General features: G+C 41.1%; 3 protein-coding genes across 4 annotated transcripts in view; 1 reads left to right on the top strand and 2 right to left on the bottom strand.

Annotated features, from left to right (window-relative positions):
- Positions 1 to 407: 407 nt before the first annotated feature.
- On the top strand, positions 408 to 4,170 carry c21h2orf69 (chromosome 21 C2orf69 homolog). Its single transcript, XM_028393274.1, has 3 exons — positions 408 to 1,048; positions 1,838 to 2,076; positions 2,169 to 4,170. Exons 1-3 carry the CDS (start codon positions 743 to 745, stop codon positions 2,644 to 2,646), a joined length of 1,023 nt encoding a protein of 340 aa, XP_028249075.1. The 5' UTR covers positions 408 to 742; the 3' UTR covers positions 2,647 to 4,170.
- Positions 4,147 to 12,394, bottom strand: stk17b (serine/threonine kinase 17b (apoptosis-inducing)). 2 transcript variants are annotated; one of them, XM_028393272.1, is made up of 8 exons: positions 12,088 to 12,394; positions 11,813 to 11,978; positions 9,695 to 9,907; positions 8,503 to 8,641; positions 7,828 to 7,954; positions 7,272 to 7,320; positions 6,927 to 7,106; positions 4,147 to 6,604 (listed from the first exon to the last, which is right to left on the bottom strand). In XM_028393272.1, the coding sequence occupies exons 2-8, from the start codon at positions 11,932 to 11,934 to the stop codon at positions 6,367 to 6,369; spliced, it is 1,068 nt and encodes a 355-aa protein (XP_028249073.1). In that variant the 5' UTR covers positions 11,935 to 11,978; positions 12,088 to 12,394; the 3' UTR covers positions 4,147 to 6,366. The 2 variants fall into 2 exon arrangements, with proteins under 2 accessions (XP_028249073.1, XP_028249074.1); XM_028393273.1 differs by having other exon boundaries at positions 12,218 to 12,394.
- Positions 12,395 to 13,875: 1,481 nt separating this feature from the next.
- Positions 13,876 to 19,343, bottom strand: part of hecw2a (HECT, C2 and WW domain containing E3 ubiquitin protein ligase 2a) — a 36,695-nt gene continuing 31,227 nt past the window's right edge. The window contains exons 27-30 of the mRNA XM_028433809.1: positions 18,617 to 18,731; positions 17,349 to 17,434; positions 16,259 to 16,371; positions 13,876 to 15,743 (exon numbers count right to left, since the gene is read on the bottom strand). Of these exons, the coding sequence (XP_028289610.1) occupies positions 15,632 to 15,743; positions 16,259 to 16,371; positions 17,349 to 17,434; positions 18,617 to 18,731 (426 nt within the window). The 3' untranslated portion in view covers positions 13,876 to 15,631. The remainder of the gene's footprint in view (positions 15,744 to 16,258; positions 16,372 to 17,348; positions 17,435 to 18,616; positions 18,732 to 19,343) is intronic.

Below are 19,343 nucleotides of genomic sequence, written 5' to 3'. Positions count from 1 at the left end.
TTTCATCCGCGACGAAAAATGTAGTTCCCTCACGAGTGACCCCCCCCAAACAATATTCTCGTATCGTCATGGTTTTGTATTTTGTTACCAAAAACAACACAAAGGCAGAACCAATAGCGTTCTATCGATGGTAAGACCCTACCATATATATAGAAATATCTCTTATCAGCTATAAATGTAATTTGTAGTTTTTTCAATAATGGGTTCAAATATTTTTGTCGTTGCTCTATAATTTCTGCAATAACAATGCCCATGTTTGTCATTTTTGTCTAAATAAAATAAGAAAGAATGTACTGCGCATTAAAAACATATCCAATATCAGGCGGATATTGTTACCTCCTCCGCATAAAAGCAAAATGTTGCGAGGCTTCGTAAGCAGACATGCGCAGAAGCGTTTATGTTTGCTCCCAGGGAAGCTGTGAATGTTTTTGATAAACAGCGCCTCTTGGTGGGCAAACACAGGCAGCAAGCTGTCAAAAGGAAATCAATCCTACATGTTTAATCTGGAACTACCGCAATGTGTAGCGGACACCAGTGGAAGACGGCGTTCAGTGAGAAGTATTTATGCTAATTGCACTTCATACGGCTCCGGGCCTTGTTTGGACGTTAGTTCGATGATGTGATGCGGTTGCTAGCTGAGAAAGCTAATGTTCGCCTGGCTAGCTAGCTGTCAGCAGCCGCGCCATGGAGTGACTGCGTGGAGAAAGAAAAAACGCCAAATCATTTTCTTATTTTAGAGTCGATGCTAGCCGCCCGAACTGTTGCAGCGGGCTTCACTCTGATAGCTGTGGCCAAAGCAATGACCTCCGTAGCGGCGACGACATCCCCCGAACCTCGGGAGCTGCATGCCTCAGCCAGCCGGGATGCACGCACTGGAAACCCGTGGCGGAGGCTGCAGAAGCTGCTCGCGGTGCCCGGAGACGTCCCGAGTAGAGTTAACGACCTGCTGCTCCTGCGGCCTGACACAGACGGGCAGAGCGACGCAGGATCAGAGAAGGAGAAGAGCAGTAACAACAAGCATGTCGTGTTCTTCCACGGGGACATTCAGGTAAGATCCGGAAGAGGTGTCCGGGTGTCTGTGGAGTGATAAGTGATAGAACTGACTCAATGAATGTGTTTGAAGCTTTTTTCTTTAATATCACCTGTAGGGAATGTTTCATATAGAATGAAATACATATTCTTTGTAGTACAGTGACATGGTCCACTTTTAGGGACGGTTATCAGAGAAAGTACTCTGGCTTGCATTGTCATCAATAGATTGATTGCCGTTGCTAGGCAATCAATCAAACTATTGTTCTTCTTCTTTATTCTTCCGTACGTTTTTTTGGCGCAGCGCATCTTCAGCATACATTGACCGATTTCAGCCATTCAACTATCCAAATGTCAAAGGACATTCCGGGTCAACTTCAAGTTTTTTCAAAAAATTATAATTTTTCAAATATACATAATATGCCCTTTTCTGGTGATATTTGTTACTTATTATAGCAGCAGAATGTGTAATTAAATCCAGTTTTCTAAATGTCTCATCATGACTCAGGAGATGTAAAAACCCTCACAGTTCTGACATATTATGAGTGAAGCTATCTGACCCGTCACTTGCTGCTTTGATATCAGTTTCAGTTTATTTATATGGTGGCCGGTCTGAGCTCAGTCCTCACTCACAAAATGTCATGGACTGCAGACAGGTACAGTCTTGACTAGTTTACCTGCTGATGGGAGGTAGCACTGCAGAGATCTGGTTTATTTTGCTGTGAATTGCTTATAAGCTTTGTGTAAGAATTCAACACGTGGAACATTTAAAAAAAAAAAAAAAAATCAAACTCCTTTCTGTGTGCAGAACTTCCAGGAGGAGATGGCCATGCAGCCTGAAGGAGCCCAGTGGCTCTCCTGGAGTCTGGAACAGGTCGCCTTCATTTTGGGCCAACGATTCCCTCACAGATACATCTGGGTGGTGAGAGCCTCCCGCATGTATCTGCACAAGTTCAGCTGTTACCACAACTTTGTAGAAAGCAACATGTTTGGGGCGCCAGAGCACTCACCTTTTTCAGCTGACTCTGGAGCATTTTGCCACCTCAGGTTTGGCTTTTCAGCTCATTTGATTCGTTAACCATTTCTTATGGTTATATATTATCTGTTTTCCTTGCACTGAGCTGGGTCTCCCACCACAGGGCCCTGCTGAGTCACGGCATGGAGCAAGCCAACCTACCCAGCCCCCTGCAGCCACAAGGAGGTGCTGACAGCATCCCGCCAGGGTTCTCCCTTACTCTGGTAGGTTTCAGCAAAGGCTGCGTGGTTCTGAACCAGATGGTGTATGAGCTGCCTGGGGCCCGCGCAGATCCACAGATGTCTCCCTTCCTTAAGCGCATCTCGGACATGTTCTGGCTGGATGGGGGGCATCCAGGGGGCAGTGAGACTTGGGTGACGGACAAGCAAGTGCTGAAGGAGCTTGCTGCCAGCGGTGTGTCCATTCATGCCCACGTGACCCCATACGAGGTGTGCGACCCAATGCGAGCCTGGGTGGGCCGTGAGCATGGACACTTCATCAAGACTCTGGAGGAGTTTGGGGCCTGTCCCAGTAAAAAGCTGCACTTTAAGGATGAGCCGCCTTCCATTGAGAACCACTTCAGGGTCATCCAGGAATTCTGAATTTGGAACTAAAGCACATGAACACAGGATCATGGGACTTCTAATGATGGTCATACCTTGACGGTTGTGTGATTTAAGGGCTCAGAATTGAGACCACAGGTTGGTGTGGGATCCTGTAGTCCTGTGCAAAAATATGCAGGTATGACAGGGAGGATGGGTAACCCTACGATCCACTGTCTTCTTTAACATGCTTTAGCATAAATGTAACTTTTACATTTGACTTTATGAAACTTAAATGATTCTTGTTTAATTTAAATCTAACTTTGTCTGCTAATATCTGCTTAGTGCAGTTTATTTAAATGCCTGCTCTGCCGTTAAATGAACTCAATGCATGTTTGTTTGAAGCAGAGCAGCTTATTACATTCTCAGTGTACCTGCACTTGCGTGGAGCTACATTAAGACACATGAATGTTACCACTAGTTGGCCTCTGTATTATAACTGTGGTAAAAAAAATGGTTCCAATTCATTCCGTCAGTTTAGAGGATTTTGTCAGTGTATTAGAAACTAAATGTTTTATATTGATAGCCTTTTCTTTTAGTTGCTGCCACCATAACAAAAACACAAGTCTGCTGTTTGTTTGTTATGGCAATGAATACAGTCTCTTCTCAGTCTAGTGTTTCCCCCTAGGTTTACAGCTTGGGGGCTGCCCCCTAATATAATGGTAGGGGAAACATTTAGTAGATGTTGACGGTAAAATCAAAAGTAGGAACTCGTAGATCCCATGATCATCAGAAGAAGTTGGTTTATAATGTGACTCATTTTAGCTGCAGACACAACAGTCACAGCATAGTTTCTACAAGTTCATTTTGACTTTAAATATTAACACATTAACTTTTTTATCTTAATATATTCTTTTAAAAAGGAATATATTCGTTATATTTTAGTTTGCTCATAGTGGCACATATGTATTGTGTTTGACTGCAGTGCACTGCAGTACACAAAAATACACACCTACTAGTTGTGTTTTAGCAAATGTATAAAGCCAAACAGATTTGGCTGCTGATGCCTGTCTTACGTAATAATCTGTATAATCTCTGCGATAGCTTGAACAACATCTTTGCACTAAGCTGATGCTGCAAGTCTTTATGCTGAATGTAACTTCAAAAGCATTCCATTACGTTTACTACTCGCTGTGCTGGAAATTATTGGGTAGGGCGTGGTTTTAAATCATCTTGCTAAGTTGCCACATTGTTCCATTAACAGTGAACCAAAAGAGGGTTGGCTACAAGGCTAGTGGAGTGCAACCACTCTCTAGAGGCAGCAGGTGGCAGTGTTGAGTAAAAATTAAAAAAAAGTACCGTATGCTGGGCTGACTTGTGTCCAAGAAGAGAAATACTCCATTGCATATTTTCTATAATCTTTAATGAGCTTTTTTCAGTTTGCTTTGTAATGCCTACATATTAGCCTGCAGTTGATCAGAATTATAGATTATGTCCTTTTTTAGTCATTTCAAAAGCAATCAGAATGCTCATATATTAAAAAACATATAAAATGCATAATAAAGATACATCTCTTAACATTTATTTGCTTGTGCTTGTAGCTGGTTTGACTCTAATGTACAGTATCCTTCAGTCTCACAATTGGAATGTTGGGTGACAGCAGTGGCACTCCAGTTCTTGAGGACGACCAGCACTGACACACACATACACACGACCACACATGCACACTGAGGCCACTAGTGACTAGCTGCTGGAAACAACAGTACAAAAACTGTACAGAAACATCGCTACAGCATAAGTCATGTTCAAGTGACACATAAACAAAGGTAGCAACATAAACCGCTGTGTCCATCGGACCACTTCGTCATCCTGACATCACTGCAATGCAAAACAAGTCCATCAACTCTCCAGATTTAGCTACCCACATCTTAAAGTCTTTGTTTACAGTGAAAGAGTAACTCACTTCTAAGGACAGATTTCATCATCCAGATTATTACAAAGAGCCTGTCACCTGGGGTGAAGAGGTATTAGACTTTGAAAAAGTCTTAAGATTAAGGTTCAAGCTTATATCCTTATACAGTAGCAATACAGTCAAAACTGCTAACCCACTGAGATGAAAACCTTTTGCAGTATGGTGTTCCAGTTTTCAAGGATGACAGCATACAGATGAGAGCATACCCGTGGCTGGAGACACCCCGCTCCCACACACAAAGGCCATTGTGTCAGCTGGTGACAACAACAACCAAAACACAATGTGGTCCTGTTCAGTTTGGCACCTCAATACACAAACATGAGAGAGGAATGTTTTTCTTCTGCTAAAGATTAAGAGCAATCATACATTGCACTGCACTTTTTTGGTAAGGTTAGTATTTGTCCAGTTCGAGGTTTACTTGAACAAAAGATGGCAAATCCTGCAAGTCAATAGCACCTCATGTTTCACACTACACAGTGGTTCTTACACACTTCCATCCATCTTTCCTACTTTCTCATCACCTGCACATCAGATATCCTCTAGTTTAGACCGCATTTTAAATACCTTCTTGTATTTAACACTTCCTTCTCATCTCTTCAAACTTTACTTCCTAGTACCACTAATCCTTACTTTCATCTTTTCCATTGCACATCTATTACACTATAACCACAAGAACCCTGGTTGATTTAAATAACACATTCCTCTGACCAGAATCTCAACACTTGCTTCTAAGACATGAGCAAATTATTTACATAAAACTATAAAGTATGAGTCCAGCACATAAATAACAACAGGCTTATAAGAACAACACTGAGAATACAAAGAGAGCAGAGAAAGCAGTGTGCCCTGAGATGAAAACAACAGGAACAGATCACATCAGGCACCCTGACCCCACAGGGACTAGCTCATAATGAAAGCAGGCTGAATGGTTTTGGTGAGGCACTCGGACACAGCGAGCCTCTCGGGGACTTTCATAAATAGCTCTCCTTTTGCTTATCAGCCCCACATGCATGCTGACTGTATGAAGTAAGTGCTAATGCTGTGTTTCTCCTCCAATGGTTGACAAAGAGGAACTTGCAGCTCAGTGAGGAAATTGTTCAAATGCGGGTGTGGCATTTGAACAGTTTCTACTTTACAGCTAATGCCACGAAAGCTGTGAACGCTGTTTCTGCTTGTTTCATAATTTCATAATACAAGATTATTACTGAAGGCTGTGCAGTTGGTTAAGTTATTAAAAAGACTTTTCTCTAAAACCCTGAGCTAAATTTAAACCCTTTATGTGCAGCACACATGGAGGAAGGGGAGGACCAAGATCACAGGGAAACATGTGGCATGTTTTTACCTGGTTTCCCGTAATGATGCTGCAAATTGAACACATGATCACACGTTCTCTATACAGAGTTAGTGTCATACATGAAGCCAAGTGCAGCCAAACACTGAGAGCTGATTCTAACCCTCTCAGCTTAAGGCAGAGGAGAGGTTTTTTAAAAAAACAAGGAATTATTGCATAGATTTCCCTACATATCTTCCAAACTAGCCCTCATCAGTAACAGGGACAGCAAACATCTCAACAATGAAAGGCATTAAATACTACAGGTTAGATTCGCTGCATTAATTGAGAAAAACTGTACAATTTTCACACATTTTACAGCAACAGATTTAGCTGGTTATCTTTGGTTTGAGTGGAACTGATCAGTAAGTAAGTACTGTAGAGAGGTGGTTTTTTTCTGGAGGCATAAAAAGTATAATTGCTCAGAGATAGAAGTGGACACCCCAGCCTTACTTCTATTCCTTTTTTTAAAACATTTTCAAAAGTCACCGTCTCCAGCGGCAGGTGTCTCCTCTTCGAAGCGGAATTTTTTTGCGTGAGAGTGGGGCGACTCCAGGAAGTTTTCCTTGTCTTCAGGGTCTTCGGGTGGGGCTGCCCACTTTGTGCCACAGCTCCTTTCACGGATGGTGCGGGTGGTGCCAGCTGGGTCTGGGCTCAGGCAGAACTGCTGCCACAGCCAGGGGTGGGTCATGCACTCTGCCGCACTGGGCCGGTCCCTGTGGTCAAAACACACAACACTTAAAAACACAGACATAAATATCTTCATACATACACATAAAAAACAAAGTTAAAGAAGGTGATTAACTAGATTATAACTACCGGTAACAGAGTTTCCAGCCCTCAGCCGTGCTGGCTGAGTCACTGTGCGTTCTTCACACCTCAGTATAATTGCTCTAAAATAACCCACCATGTGTCAGCTGGGTTGTGTTGTGTAAAATCATCTTGTCCTTGGTGCCAACAATCCATTTTCACTTCTTTCAAGATAAATCATTAGGCAGGATTTTACTCTTCTGTTGAAGTTCCTATGCTTTTACTCACTCGGGCGCTTTGATCAGCAGCTTGCGGATGAAGTCCACAGCCAGCTCAGACACCCTGGAGAAGGCCTCCCTGCTGTAGTCCACGTTGATCTGAGACACATTCAGGTAGGTCTCCTGCTTGTCATCCCCAGCAAATGGAGACTCGCCTGTCACCAGCATGTAGGCTATGACTCCGACGCTCCTAAAGCACACACCAAGGTCAAATGCATCATTTTACATCCCTACTTTCACTAAAACACAACTGTATATCAGAAAGTCAGAAACACTAATCATTTACAGTCAGTAGCAGTTGCTATTCCAGGAGAAACATCAATGCAACTCAGGCCCTATCGAAGAAAGGACTCACCACAGGTCAGTCGCTGTTGTGATTGGCTCATAATTGAGAATCTCTGGAGCTGCACGTATAAAAAAAAGAAAAGTCAGTTACTGTTCTACATTACAAGAATGTCTTTTTTAACTTCCTGCATCATCTCAGGACTCATTAGTTCCTCACTGCTGAAGTTCCAGTCATGTATTTTTCATCTGTCAGATTCATGTAGCATAGATATGAAAGAGCTAGCTGGCTAACCTTGAATCACTCTTGGCTATTAGATTAGAACAATTGTAATACACATTAGCTTTGTAATATTATTTACTGTTGCCTGAAATCCACACTGATAGACATAACACTTTAATGGGCCATGCTGATGCTGCTATCCACTAGAATTTCATCTTCCGGTTGATAACAAGCTGTGTCTTATTTTTGACACCAGGACCGTATGCATATGTAACGGTGATTCTTTTAAGCATATGTGTGAAATTTTCAACAATGACAGGGTCTCTCTGCAGGTTTACAGTGTGCTGTCTGCTCCTGTCTAATGTCTTTTGAGTAATAAAAACCTGTTTCACAAACATCACCTTACCAACATATTCAGGCGTGCCAAGAATCTCTCGGAGCTCTCCTACCGCACCCAGTCTGCGTGCCAGGCCAAAGTCTACAATCTTTATGTCTCCTGGAGGGGATAGGCTGGTCAGAAGGATATTCTGAGGCTGTCAGACACAAAAAGAGGAAACACACCATGAACATCACATGAAAGCAGAAGTCCTAAAAGATAGACTCTGTGTTGACTACAATCTTTTTTACTGATAAACGTTGAGAGGAACACTTCTAACATTATTATTCATTTAAGTACTGAAAACATATAGAACCTGTGGCACTATTTAAACCCTACTATTATGTATTGCATCATTCTGTACAGAACATACAGTACAGGCCTGTTTTGTTTGCACCAATAACAGCATGTGGGTCAAATAACAAATGTCCCTGACAATGATTAGCTTTCTCACGTTACGGTTTACTCTAATCTCAGAATCCCACACACCCTGGAGTTACTTTTGCACAAGTGGTTTCTCCTTTAGTCCACTGTGCTGCAGGCTAGGGGCACTGTGAACACCTATTAACTTAGTTCAGAGCCTAACTCTGACAGGGTATAGGACACTGAGGTTTTGAGTGCACAACTGCTCATTTAAAAATAGATTTGCCATGGATTCTGCAGCTTCGTTCATGCATGTGATTAATTTTTTGTGTGTATAAAGACCTTCAGGTCTAAGTGAACCAGGCTGTTCTGGTGGAGGTAGTGGACTCCTTCCAGGGTTTGTCTGATCAGACGTGTGATCTGGGCTTCTGGCAGCAGCTCCTCAGACACACAGTGGTCAAATATCTCTCCACCCGCCGCACTAGAGAAAGTGCAAACAAGAGGAAACACGTGCTCATACACAGAGTGTTAATTAACTGGCCACTAAAATATCCAAGCCTATTAAAATGATGACATATTTGGGTTTCACTTTATGTGTCTGATGTGTGTCTTTTAGTGTATCCAAACATTCATTATGGATTAAAATACTTTCTAATGGTGCATCATGTGTGAGGTGCAGTTCTGCTGACCAAATATAAGCTAATTTTCTGCTTCAAAACCACTTTACTGAACTTGTGACAATTGAAAATGTGTAAAAAACAACAAAAAAACAAAGTGTACTACTAAAATTCTGTAAAAATATTTTTTTTTATTGATGTGCAGAATAGAGAAAAAAAACTCTAACTGAGGCAGTCAAATGGTAAATGGTTAAATATATACTTCTCTGTACTTCTAGCCATGACTGTACAGTTTCCATAGACATGCAGTATAAAAAAGCAGCCTACAGTGACTAAAGACGTGACACAAGTCTGTCCAGCTTGATAACTGTGAAAGCACTATAGGCAGAGTTTCCTACACATCACACTATTCAGACTTGTAATTTATTCTTCCTCTTTGAGCTGCCAATTAACACAGTGAATTATTCACACTCCCCTTAAGGGGTTTAATGTGTCACCAATGAACGTTAAAAAGGTGTGGTTCAAAAATTGACTTTAAGACAACCTTAATCTTATTTCAATCTTGATCATTGTAGTTCATTTTTTGGCACTACAAGCCAAGACAAATAAGGGCAGACAAAGATGAGGATCATTTAAAAAGATAATTTAACATAAAAAAATGTGTTTCCAGGTCATCTGGATGAGGTGCATGAGCTCAAGCTGTACACGGGCATTTTAGTCTACAAACCAATCCTGATTAACCTGTTATGAATAGGTGTTATATAAAAAATGTGGCATCTCCTTCAAACTGGACAAACAGGACTTTGACCTCATACAAGCATGTTGGTAGACAGAAATATTGTCAGTCAACAGATACTTTCAATATGATGTATAAACATGGAGTTATGTGAAAGAACCTGGCTTTGTTATTAACTTACTATTCCAGCACTAAGATGATGTCGTGATCTGTCTCATAGGCAGCGTGCAGGTTGACCACTCTGGCATTGTTCCGGGCCATCTCTAGGACGGCCATCTCATGAATGACGTCTGCCCGGCAGTCACGACCCCTCCTCCTCTTTCGAAGGAACTTGGCAGCGAACACTTTCCCTGTGGCTTTCTCCACACAGCGTTTTACCACAGCAAACTTCCCCCTAACAGGAACACAATGGCCAAGATGCACCATGAGGGAAAACACAGACAGCGAGATGGAAATCATTTGATCATTTTCAATACAAAAAGAGACAAACATGTTTTATGTGTTATTGTAGTTCCCTGAACAGAGAGAGCAGGTGTCTGTGGCAAATTGTTTTAACATACTTGCACAAAACTTTCGCAATAAATAAAAGCCAAACAACAGATGAATTACTGATGTATGCACTGATGTATTTCAGCCCATAGTTTAAACCTATCTCATCTACTGGAACAGAATAAAAGAGACAGCCAGTTATCAAAGAAATCTTTCTTGCTTATTATTAAACCAACTATCCACATAACTAGGCCTACATCCTCCTTATTGAGATTTTTTTATTTAGTCAGCTGTCAAAACTGCTGATAATCCCTCTCACCCTCTCCATAAAACTGTGGACAAACTGAGAAGCAGCTTCAGCAACAGACTCCTGCAGCCCCGCTGCTCTAAGGAACTGTACAGGAAGTCATTCCTGCCATCTGCCATCGGACTCTTTAACTCATCTGTGACTGTCAGAGCTGTGCTCACAAACTTGGACTAAAGCATCAGCTCAGGCGCACTTAAAACTCTTCAGTTATGTTAACTTTTGCTCATTTGTCTGCTGCTATGTGTGTGCATGTGTATATAAGAGTTTTTCTCTGTATATATTGTAGTTATTGTTCATTGATATTTTATTATTCTTCATTGCTACTGCAACTTAGTTTGCCTATGGGGATCAATAAAGTAAATCTTAATCTTTAATCTTCATATTTATGCAATATTCTCATTTCAAATACCATGGTGAGCCAAAATAAAGAGAAGGTATTTTAAATTGGGCACAAGGGTTCCAAAGTGGCTCTGGGCCAATCTTTGAGATGATGTTTCTTGCTCTGGTTTTTGCACATCAAACAAATTCCAGTTAGACAGGGTTGTGTGTCATGTTTAGTTCTGAGTAGGTACCATCCGGTAGTTATATGATCTGTAAACAGCTGCCTGCAGGGTTAGAGCATCTGAGATTTAGCTACACATTGTGTACTGTAAAACCATAACAAGCTAGAGCAAAAGCTAGCTAAAGTTATTCTTTTCGACACTGGACTCCACTCACATGGCACAATTAATGTTAATACAGCAAAAGTTCCTTATGTCAATGGCAGCGCTAATTCGATAATACAACAGAACCATTTGTGATAAATTTCAGGGTAACAACAACACTTTTTTCACTATGAAAGGACACTGTTTAGTAAGTCCCGTGTTGTACCAATCTGATGATCTGGTGATGATTACTTCAGATTCAAGGTTCTCATCATGTGTGTGTGTGTTTTTTAAATATTTCACATTAAAACTTCCTGTTTTGACAAGTTGCAAACAAATAAGTGAACAGAAGTGGCCTGGGCCATTTCTTCTTTCTGAAGCTTGGTTTCCACATGTGCTTGTTTCCTTCCTCCTGCAGGATTACTCAGTACACTCTGTATGACACATTACTTCAAACACACACCCCTGGGTCTTAGCATATGATCATCCACCATCAATGGTTGCCATGGCTCACACAGTGCCAAACACATGACTAAGTTCTACTGCTGCACGTTCAAGTCAGCTCCCCGGCACGGCGAGGCTCGCCTGTTTACAGTGGTTAAAGCTTACGGTTCAGAGTCCACCCACTGTTAACATTATAGCAGAGAATTACGCATTCAATGGAGCAGAACATACACAAAGATCGACCAAGCATAGTACAACCAATGGATACATAACAGACATCTTTAGTTTCTGTTGTCCAAATACTGGTGATGCAGAAACAGATTTTTCTACGTAGATTGGTGATAACACACACTACAAGGGCTGTACACAACAACTTCCCACAGACAGCGGTCAGTTCTAAACATGTTTGACTTACCTTCCGAGCTCTCCGGTGATTTCATACACATTGTCTATCGGCTCCGTGCTGATCGGGGTCTGTATTTCACCGAGAAGCCCAGCGGAGAGTCCGCTGCGACTGTCAAGCCTTCTCCTGGACATCTTTCTCGGTTCTTTATCAGCCTCGCTCGCTGCTAGCTACCCGGCTGAATACCGAGTGAAATGCCAAGTAAACAGAGATGGGCAAAAATATGACTTAAGCGGCTGCTTGACGTTAGCACTGCCAGTTTCACATTAGTTACATGCTAGTGTTACCTCGGTCTGTTATTATGCTACAGTTTAGTCTGGTTTAGCTGGAGTATCGACCCTCGTTAGCTTCACTGTCGCTAAGTTAGCTCAACGGCAGTATCGTGGGTTCAAAAGTAAGTTAAACTAGTTTCCTCACCTCCACTAGAGAGAACCTGTTAGTCCATAAAATTTACACCTAAGGGTGATTCCAGTCACAGAGATATCCAAACTGCCGCTGCGGGCGACTAGTAGCTAGCGAGGTAAGTTTATCTAGAGAGTTTTCGATCATTTTTACATCTTCTGTTTGACACTTTCTCGACACGTCACAGCCTAACGCATGCGCACTACTGTCGAGTTTAAGCAAAGGGGGTTGATTTGAAATGTGGCCGGAGAGCGCTCACACCGAACCTGAGCCTGGACCGGACAGATTCAAGGAGGAGCATGGGGAGCCAAAGTATATGCAATCAAACTCTGGAGTGTTTAAGTCCTAAATATTATAAAGAAACTCTTTTTTTCCATTTTTCCTGAATAAAATCATAAATATGAAAAATTATGATAGATTAAGAGTTTAAGTGGTATATTTTTGATTCAAATTCTGACATAATACATGACATTATTCACGCTGTATAACTAATTTAACTAGATTTAAATATTTAGTTTTTTGTATGTAAGAATTTAATGGTATAGGGATAGTTGTTTTGAATATTTTTAAAATATCTTTCCACATACTACCTGTGATTCAGCTGGCTTTTTGTCTGCTGAGCTAAGCTTTTGATACAATTAAAAAAACTATTCTTAAAGACAAACAAGGATCATATATCAATTATTAAAATGTTCCATTTGTTCTCTTTTATTACAATCATTGGAGTGAAATGGAGACACACATACAGGAGCTTTGCATAGAGTGGAATTCTGAAAACCGGAGCCAGGTCCTGTTAGAAATTAACTAGGAAAGATGAGAGGTGCAGTTGTCCTCATTCAGATGTGAAGCAAACTCTTGGCAATCCTCTGCACCAGAAGAGCCTTTTTATGGTGAATGTTAAACTGACCTAGTGGTGCAGCTGTGTCTAGGATGAAGTGTTGCTGAACATGCCACAAATCTGCCCCACAAGCAAACATGAAGTTGTAAGGATGTTGCAGAAGCCAGAGGTGGGATGTGTTTGTTAGATGGAAATAGAGAGCAGGCTTAATGGTTGACTTTGCAAGCCCCAAACCTTTGGTACATTCGGTGCAAAATATATATTTATACACACAACAGGACAGACATACATGTACATTTATATACAAAGAGACAGACAGGACTGCACACATGGTACACATACATGTGCTCTCACGGTTCACAAAATCAAAACAGCCCTATTGATTCATTACTTCATAAGCAATGGACCATAACCATCAACCTATTACTAAGATAGGCAGACACGCACATGTTAAAGTAACATTTTAGAAACATGCTGCCAAGATACTAGCCATTACACTGTCATAGAGAAAACAAACATTCACACGCTCATAAAGAACCTACTTCCTACGCTGTTTCCGTGATCTTCACACTTAAGGTATGACAGTGTCAGGTAAGCATAAGGCCGCATGCCTCGAGTGAACGCCACAACCCAAGTGACACAACTTAGCTATAGCTCCTTACCCATTTGTCTGAATGGATAGCAATATCCTCATGCAAAAAAGCTAATAAGGACAGTGTGTTGCACTATTTCAGCATGCAATATCGAGCTATAACACAACGCCACCTAGGAGTTTCTGCCAGATACAGCTCACAGAGCTGACCAGGAAGACCCTGCATGCATTATTGGGCTGAGAGGGGGAGGTGGGAGGCTGGGATACGAAAGTCTGCCTCCACATCTCACATCCCATGTGGGGCTATCTTACCACTATTCCAGCCCCTGCGGTCTAGCTCCGACAGGATTCTGTACAGTAGGTGTAATCTTGCATGCACCCCGTAGAAAATGAGCATGTGTGTGTGTGTTTATGTGGGACACTTGTGAAAGGGATCCTAACACTTTAAGAAATGTTTCATCACATGCTGCTGAGACAAAAAAAAACTACTGTCTGGCACGATCTTAAATGCCACAGATTCTAAAGTATAATAATCATATGGCCCTAATTGATGGTGCTTTTTCCTGACATCAACATCACGCCTTATCAGGTCTATTAGTACGGACAAATGCCTTGAATCATTGGAGTATAGATAGAAGACTTTTCGACTCCTTCTTATGCTGATTTTATACACAGCAGCTCCAATAGTTTTTTTCTGTTTGTGAGAGACATGAATTTGATGAAAGAAATAAAACCTCCCTTCAAAGGTTTCAGACTATTATCAGGAGACCTCAAGAGGCACATCATCCCTGCCACAGTCTTGACCAGGTACGGTACCTGGGTGCTCTGCCTCCCTCAAGCAACCACATCCCGATGGTTTCCTGTTCTATGTCAGACCTTCATCTTTGTGTTTACTCATCCGCTTGTGTTGCAGAGCAGCTTGAGGTTCATACATTCAGTCACTGATTTGGTACATTCATAACTTTCACTGGGTGCGATCATGCTCTAGTTACATCAGAGAGGACCTTGCGTGTCATACTTATTAGCAGGCCTCATCAGTTTACGTGAGAGAGGATCCTAATGAGAGATGTGTGGAACAATTTGTAAGGCAGGAACCCTGCATTTCTATCTGACTGAAGTGGGTCAGTATCTGTACTAAAGTGTCATCTGTTACAAGGCTAATGATGTATCACTGCATAAATGTATGTGATGTGTGTGATGTCCTAGCTGTGCACTGTATATGCAGACACAGGGCTGCATCATTATCACAATGGGTCCATTGAGACTGTTCATAAATATATGTGACGATCTGAGTGGTTGCCCAGCTTCAAAAGTGTGAAAACAAATGTATTTTCAGTCTTAGAATCATTATTTATCAGATTGTTTCTGTGCACACCAGTGTGTCCCCCCTGCACTAAACAGCCATCATCCTGTTTTAAGTCTAAAATCTTTCCATGCTGATAAAAAAAAACATCTTTGGGGAAACACTGGCTTGCGCTGTGAATACTTGTCAGCTTGTGCAACGGTGCCTGGTGAGTGTGTATGTGTGTGTTCGTTTTATAGTTTGTAACACTGCAGCCCCAGTGCAGGATAGACACAGTTTCGAGGTCCAGTGAAAGAAAAAGGGGGGAGCAGCTGTCTCTGAGGTGCAGGTAGGAAGAAGAGATAAGGAGGTGCTAGAAATCCTGTAACCAAGGCCATTAACTTAAGAAGTAAAGCACACATGTGGCTCAGTGAACAAAAAAAAAGAAATTGTTCTGTATAGCTTTTCAAAACTTTTTCCGATTCTCTGTCTTTCTTCCTGAAAGGTGTTCACTTGATCAACATCGAGAGCATAGAGAGAAAGACAGAGAATCAGAATGAAGCCTGCATGCTGAGAGATGTAAAGCCAGTTGGAAAAAACAGCAGAGTCATCCGTGGGGGGTTAGTTGCCTTTTGAGGATATTAGTTTTCACGTCTCTCTCAAGTGAGAAACACAGATTTCCAGATGGTTCTCTCTATCCCGCGTTAAACCTGGGCGTCACTCCAAGCCAAACGTGCTCGTTTCCTCTACAGCAGTTACCAGCTTCTCATAGAGCATGGAGAAGGAGGGGTAAGGTGGGAGGTCCAGGCGATTAAAGCATGTGTGAGCCCTTTGGAGACACAACACAAGATTAATAGGTGGATGCTGAGACTAACCTGCCAATCAAAAACACAATCAAAGCAAAATGGATCACCTTGTATGTTACATTCAGTCTGGCTCTGCTGATATATGACACATTTATTATGTTTTGTATGGACTAGGAGAGAGGGAGACAAATTAAATCCTACATCCAACTCTAAAAAAAGCAATATTAATATAGTTACCTCAAAGAAAGTGCAACACCTTCCCCACACAGGTCAAATAATATGACTGTGTGTGAGTATATAGTAATGTAAGACTAACTTTATTAATAATGGGTAAATGTACACTCAAATTCCAAGTATTCAAAAAATGTGACAAATAGCAGGGAATACAGAGTATACTGCAAAACACGTTGCACACAAAAGCTCTCATTTAAAATTTAAGGAAACACTGATAATAAACATTACACAAGCCTCCAGCTTTTCTCAACATTAACAGATGTTGCTGTACCTCTGTAAAAATGCTGTGAGACAGAGATCTTACCTAGGTAAAGAGGTGATTTTTCCCCACTTCTCCACACAGAATCTGCGTGGACCATTACTGCCTCGTAGAGAGGCGAAACCCTCATAGGGAATACTGGAAGTGCCTGTCACAAACTAGAGACAGAAAATAAAACACAGAAAGTCATTTTTAGGAGCAACTATATGTTTATCACTTTACAATGTTTTGTAAACATTTAAACACAATGAAAGTTTAATCATCCCTCATTATTTAGTATTACATCATCTATAAATCTGTTTAATGTAACTACAAATTGACAGTTTTGGACATAAAACTAATTTTAATTATAAAAAATAATTCATAAATCACAGTTTGTAAGTATTTAAAATCTGACAGAGGTGAATAAAAACAGAAACTCTCATAGAGTGCAGCAGGGATGATGTAGACAAACCATGACCTTATCCCCATGCCAGGTGCCTTTCAAAGCATTTTTTCCCTTGGCGTTGAGTCCCTGACAACCTTTTCTATTTATCTTTCCTAACTAACTGCTTTTTTCAGGTTTTGTTAAGAAAGTTCACAAAATCATCAGTTAAGTTTTTACTAGTGCAAAAAAATCCAAATCAAATGTTGACCACAGACCTTTGTTCAGGCACCTTATACAAAAACACTTGGAAAAAACCCAGAGTCTTTGTGGCTCAGGGGCAATGCTACTGCAAGTGCTTAAGTGCACATTCCAGGCTGCAGGATGTTTTTAGAGTGAGGACCAGTAGGACCTCTTTTTCTTATTTTTTAAAATTTGTGTGAGGACAACTGCTACAAATAATTAAATACAAAATACAAACATAGTGAAAACTGTTACACTAATGTCAGAGGCCCTGTAAAGACAATGTATAATTTTTAACTTAATTAGCACTTGTTATTTCCCCCTGAAAAAAATACTTCTTTAAAAAAGTCTAAATCCCGATCCACAATATTAGAACAGTCACATTGGAAATCAGAAATTTAATACATTTATCAGAACAAAACACATACACACATCTGCCTGCACTCCCAGGAATAATAAAAGCTAAAAGCTAACAGCAGCCAGCCTCCACATGGGGGCAGTCTGTGAGCACGCAGTCACCCAGCCTACCTGCAGCAGCCTCAGCCTCTGCTCATTGTTGAATCTCTCCACAGCTGCCCAGAACCAACGAATCACTATGTGGTTGTCATGGTAACCTGAGGGGATATAGATGATGATGGTGCATGAGTCAGATGAATAACAAATAAGGCCTCTGTCCCCTGTTCCTCTCATCTCTTCTCCACCTTTGTCTCCGCTGTGATTTTTCAATGGGCTGTGCTGTTTAATGTTTAATGGACGAAGCAGGTTTGTCAATGTCTCTATTAAAAGAGGCTCACACTGAGCCATGGTCAGTTTGACTTTCCTCTGTCTCCCAGCTGCTTGACTAAATCGACCAGCCCCTTAAAAATCTTTTGATATCATCTCTTGTAAGACTGTAGCCTGGTACTGTACACAACATGAAAAATAATGATTAAACAGCATTGACTCCCCACGTTATAAGCTCATTCTCTAATATCATCATCACCAGTCTAATACGGCTGACAAATATTAAAACAAAACAAAACACATTAAAACATTAAAAAATGTATTGTATGGCCATTAAAAATAATAAAATAATATACTGTATTTCAAAAAGCACTGTGAGTTATAATTACATGATACAACAGCAGTGTACACATCACAGCTGAGCAGGCGTTGGTGTTGTCAGTCAATGCTTATAGTTTATGAAATACTTGGTGAAAAGTTTAAAAAGAATGGCACTCGTATTTTTGCTCTTCAAAAAACTCCAACATAACCTTATCCTAGATGACTACTTATGTTGCTAGCCAGCTTTACCATCAGTATACTCTACATGTATTAAAAATATCCTTATATTGGCTCCAAAAACCCAGCATCAGGTGATGTTTACAGCTCGTTATGATCAGTGTAGCAGCCATGCACTGAACATACAGTAAGGAGTCCATGATGGGCAGTTTAAAGGTCAGGTGTGGTTCTGGCTGTCATTTTGTAAGCTCCCAGATAAAGTATCAGTAATGTTCAGGTGCGGTCTATAGAAAAAAAGTCATCCTGAAACAGTTGTCAAAAATGATTTTGTACCAGTTTGTAAACAATTGTTTTATCTGTAAAGTTGACCATCTTAAGATGGGAGTATGTGGTTACTGGCTCACTTTTGGAGCCTGCCTCAGGGCAGTTTTACAACTTTACAACATGCTTTAAGTTGTGAATGAATGTGCCCCAGAAACAGACAGAGTGTATGCACTGGACATTTTTCTCATTCTACCGTTAGCATGCCACAAATACTTTCATCTGCATCTCTGCCGTCCTGCACATTTACGTACCTCCTCTGTACTCCGTGTTGTTCCTCCAGTCTGCCAGGTCAATCTCTGCAGTGCCTGCAATTACCAGCTCCAGCTCCCTGGCATCAAACACAGATACCAACCGCACATCCACCACCTACAAAACAATCCCACACACAAACACATGCAAACGGATGACATATGGCACAGCCTATTTATTTATCACACACCTCCCACACACATCAGATTGAGAAATAACTGTAAACACACAATCAGAGCTCACTGTGGGAAAAGTTTCCATTAGTGTGTTCACAGTAAATTTTGGATTTGACTTGTTTGGTATTGTGTTAGCAGGGCCTGGGTTAATACCATTTATTTTAAGACATGGAATAAAAAAGTAATGTAAGCACTAGTTCAGATAATAGCCCAGTCTTGGTTCAGTCTGTTACGCTTTTACAGCATGAACACCCGCCTTCCTACACTGTCAAAGGGCAATGTATTCTCACTAATTTGTGCATCCGTCAGATTTTCTGCAGTCCAAAGTTGCAGTGTTACTGTGCCATTTGCTCTTTTGGCTCCATCAACAGTATTTCTCACATTTCTAGTAGAAATACAATATGACACCAGTTTCAGCAAGCTACAGCAATGACCCAACCACAATGCGTCAGTGCTATTGATCATCCATCGGAGTATTTTATGACCATTATTTAATGTTACGCACAGACCTTTGAAGAGTGGCTGTGACACAATAGGTTCACAATTTTTCAGG

Source organism: Parambassis ranga, chromosome 21 (genome assembly GCF_900634625.1).
Source record: "Parambassis ranga chromosome 21, fParRan2.1, whole genome shotgun sequence".
In the NCBI taxonomy this organism is placed as follows: domain Eukaryota; kingdom Metazoa; phylum Chordata; class Actinopteri; family Ambassidae; genus Parambassis; species Parambassis ranga.
The sequence above is the reverse complement of the archived record's forward strand: the minus strand, read 5'-3'. Positions and strand labels throughout refer to the sequence as shown.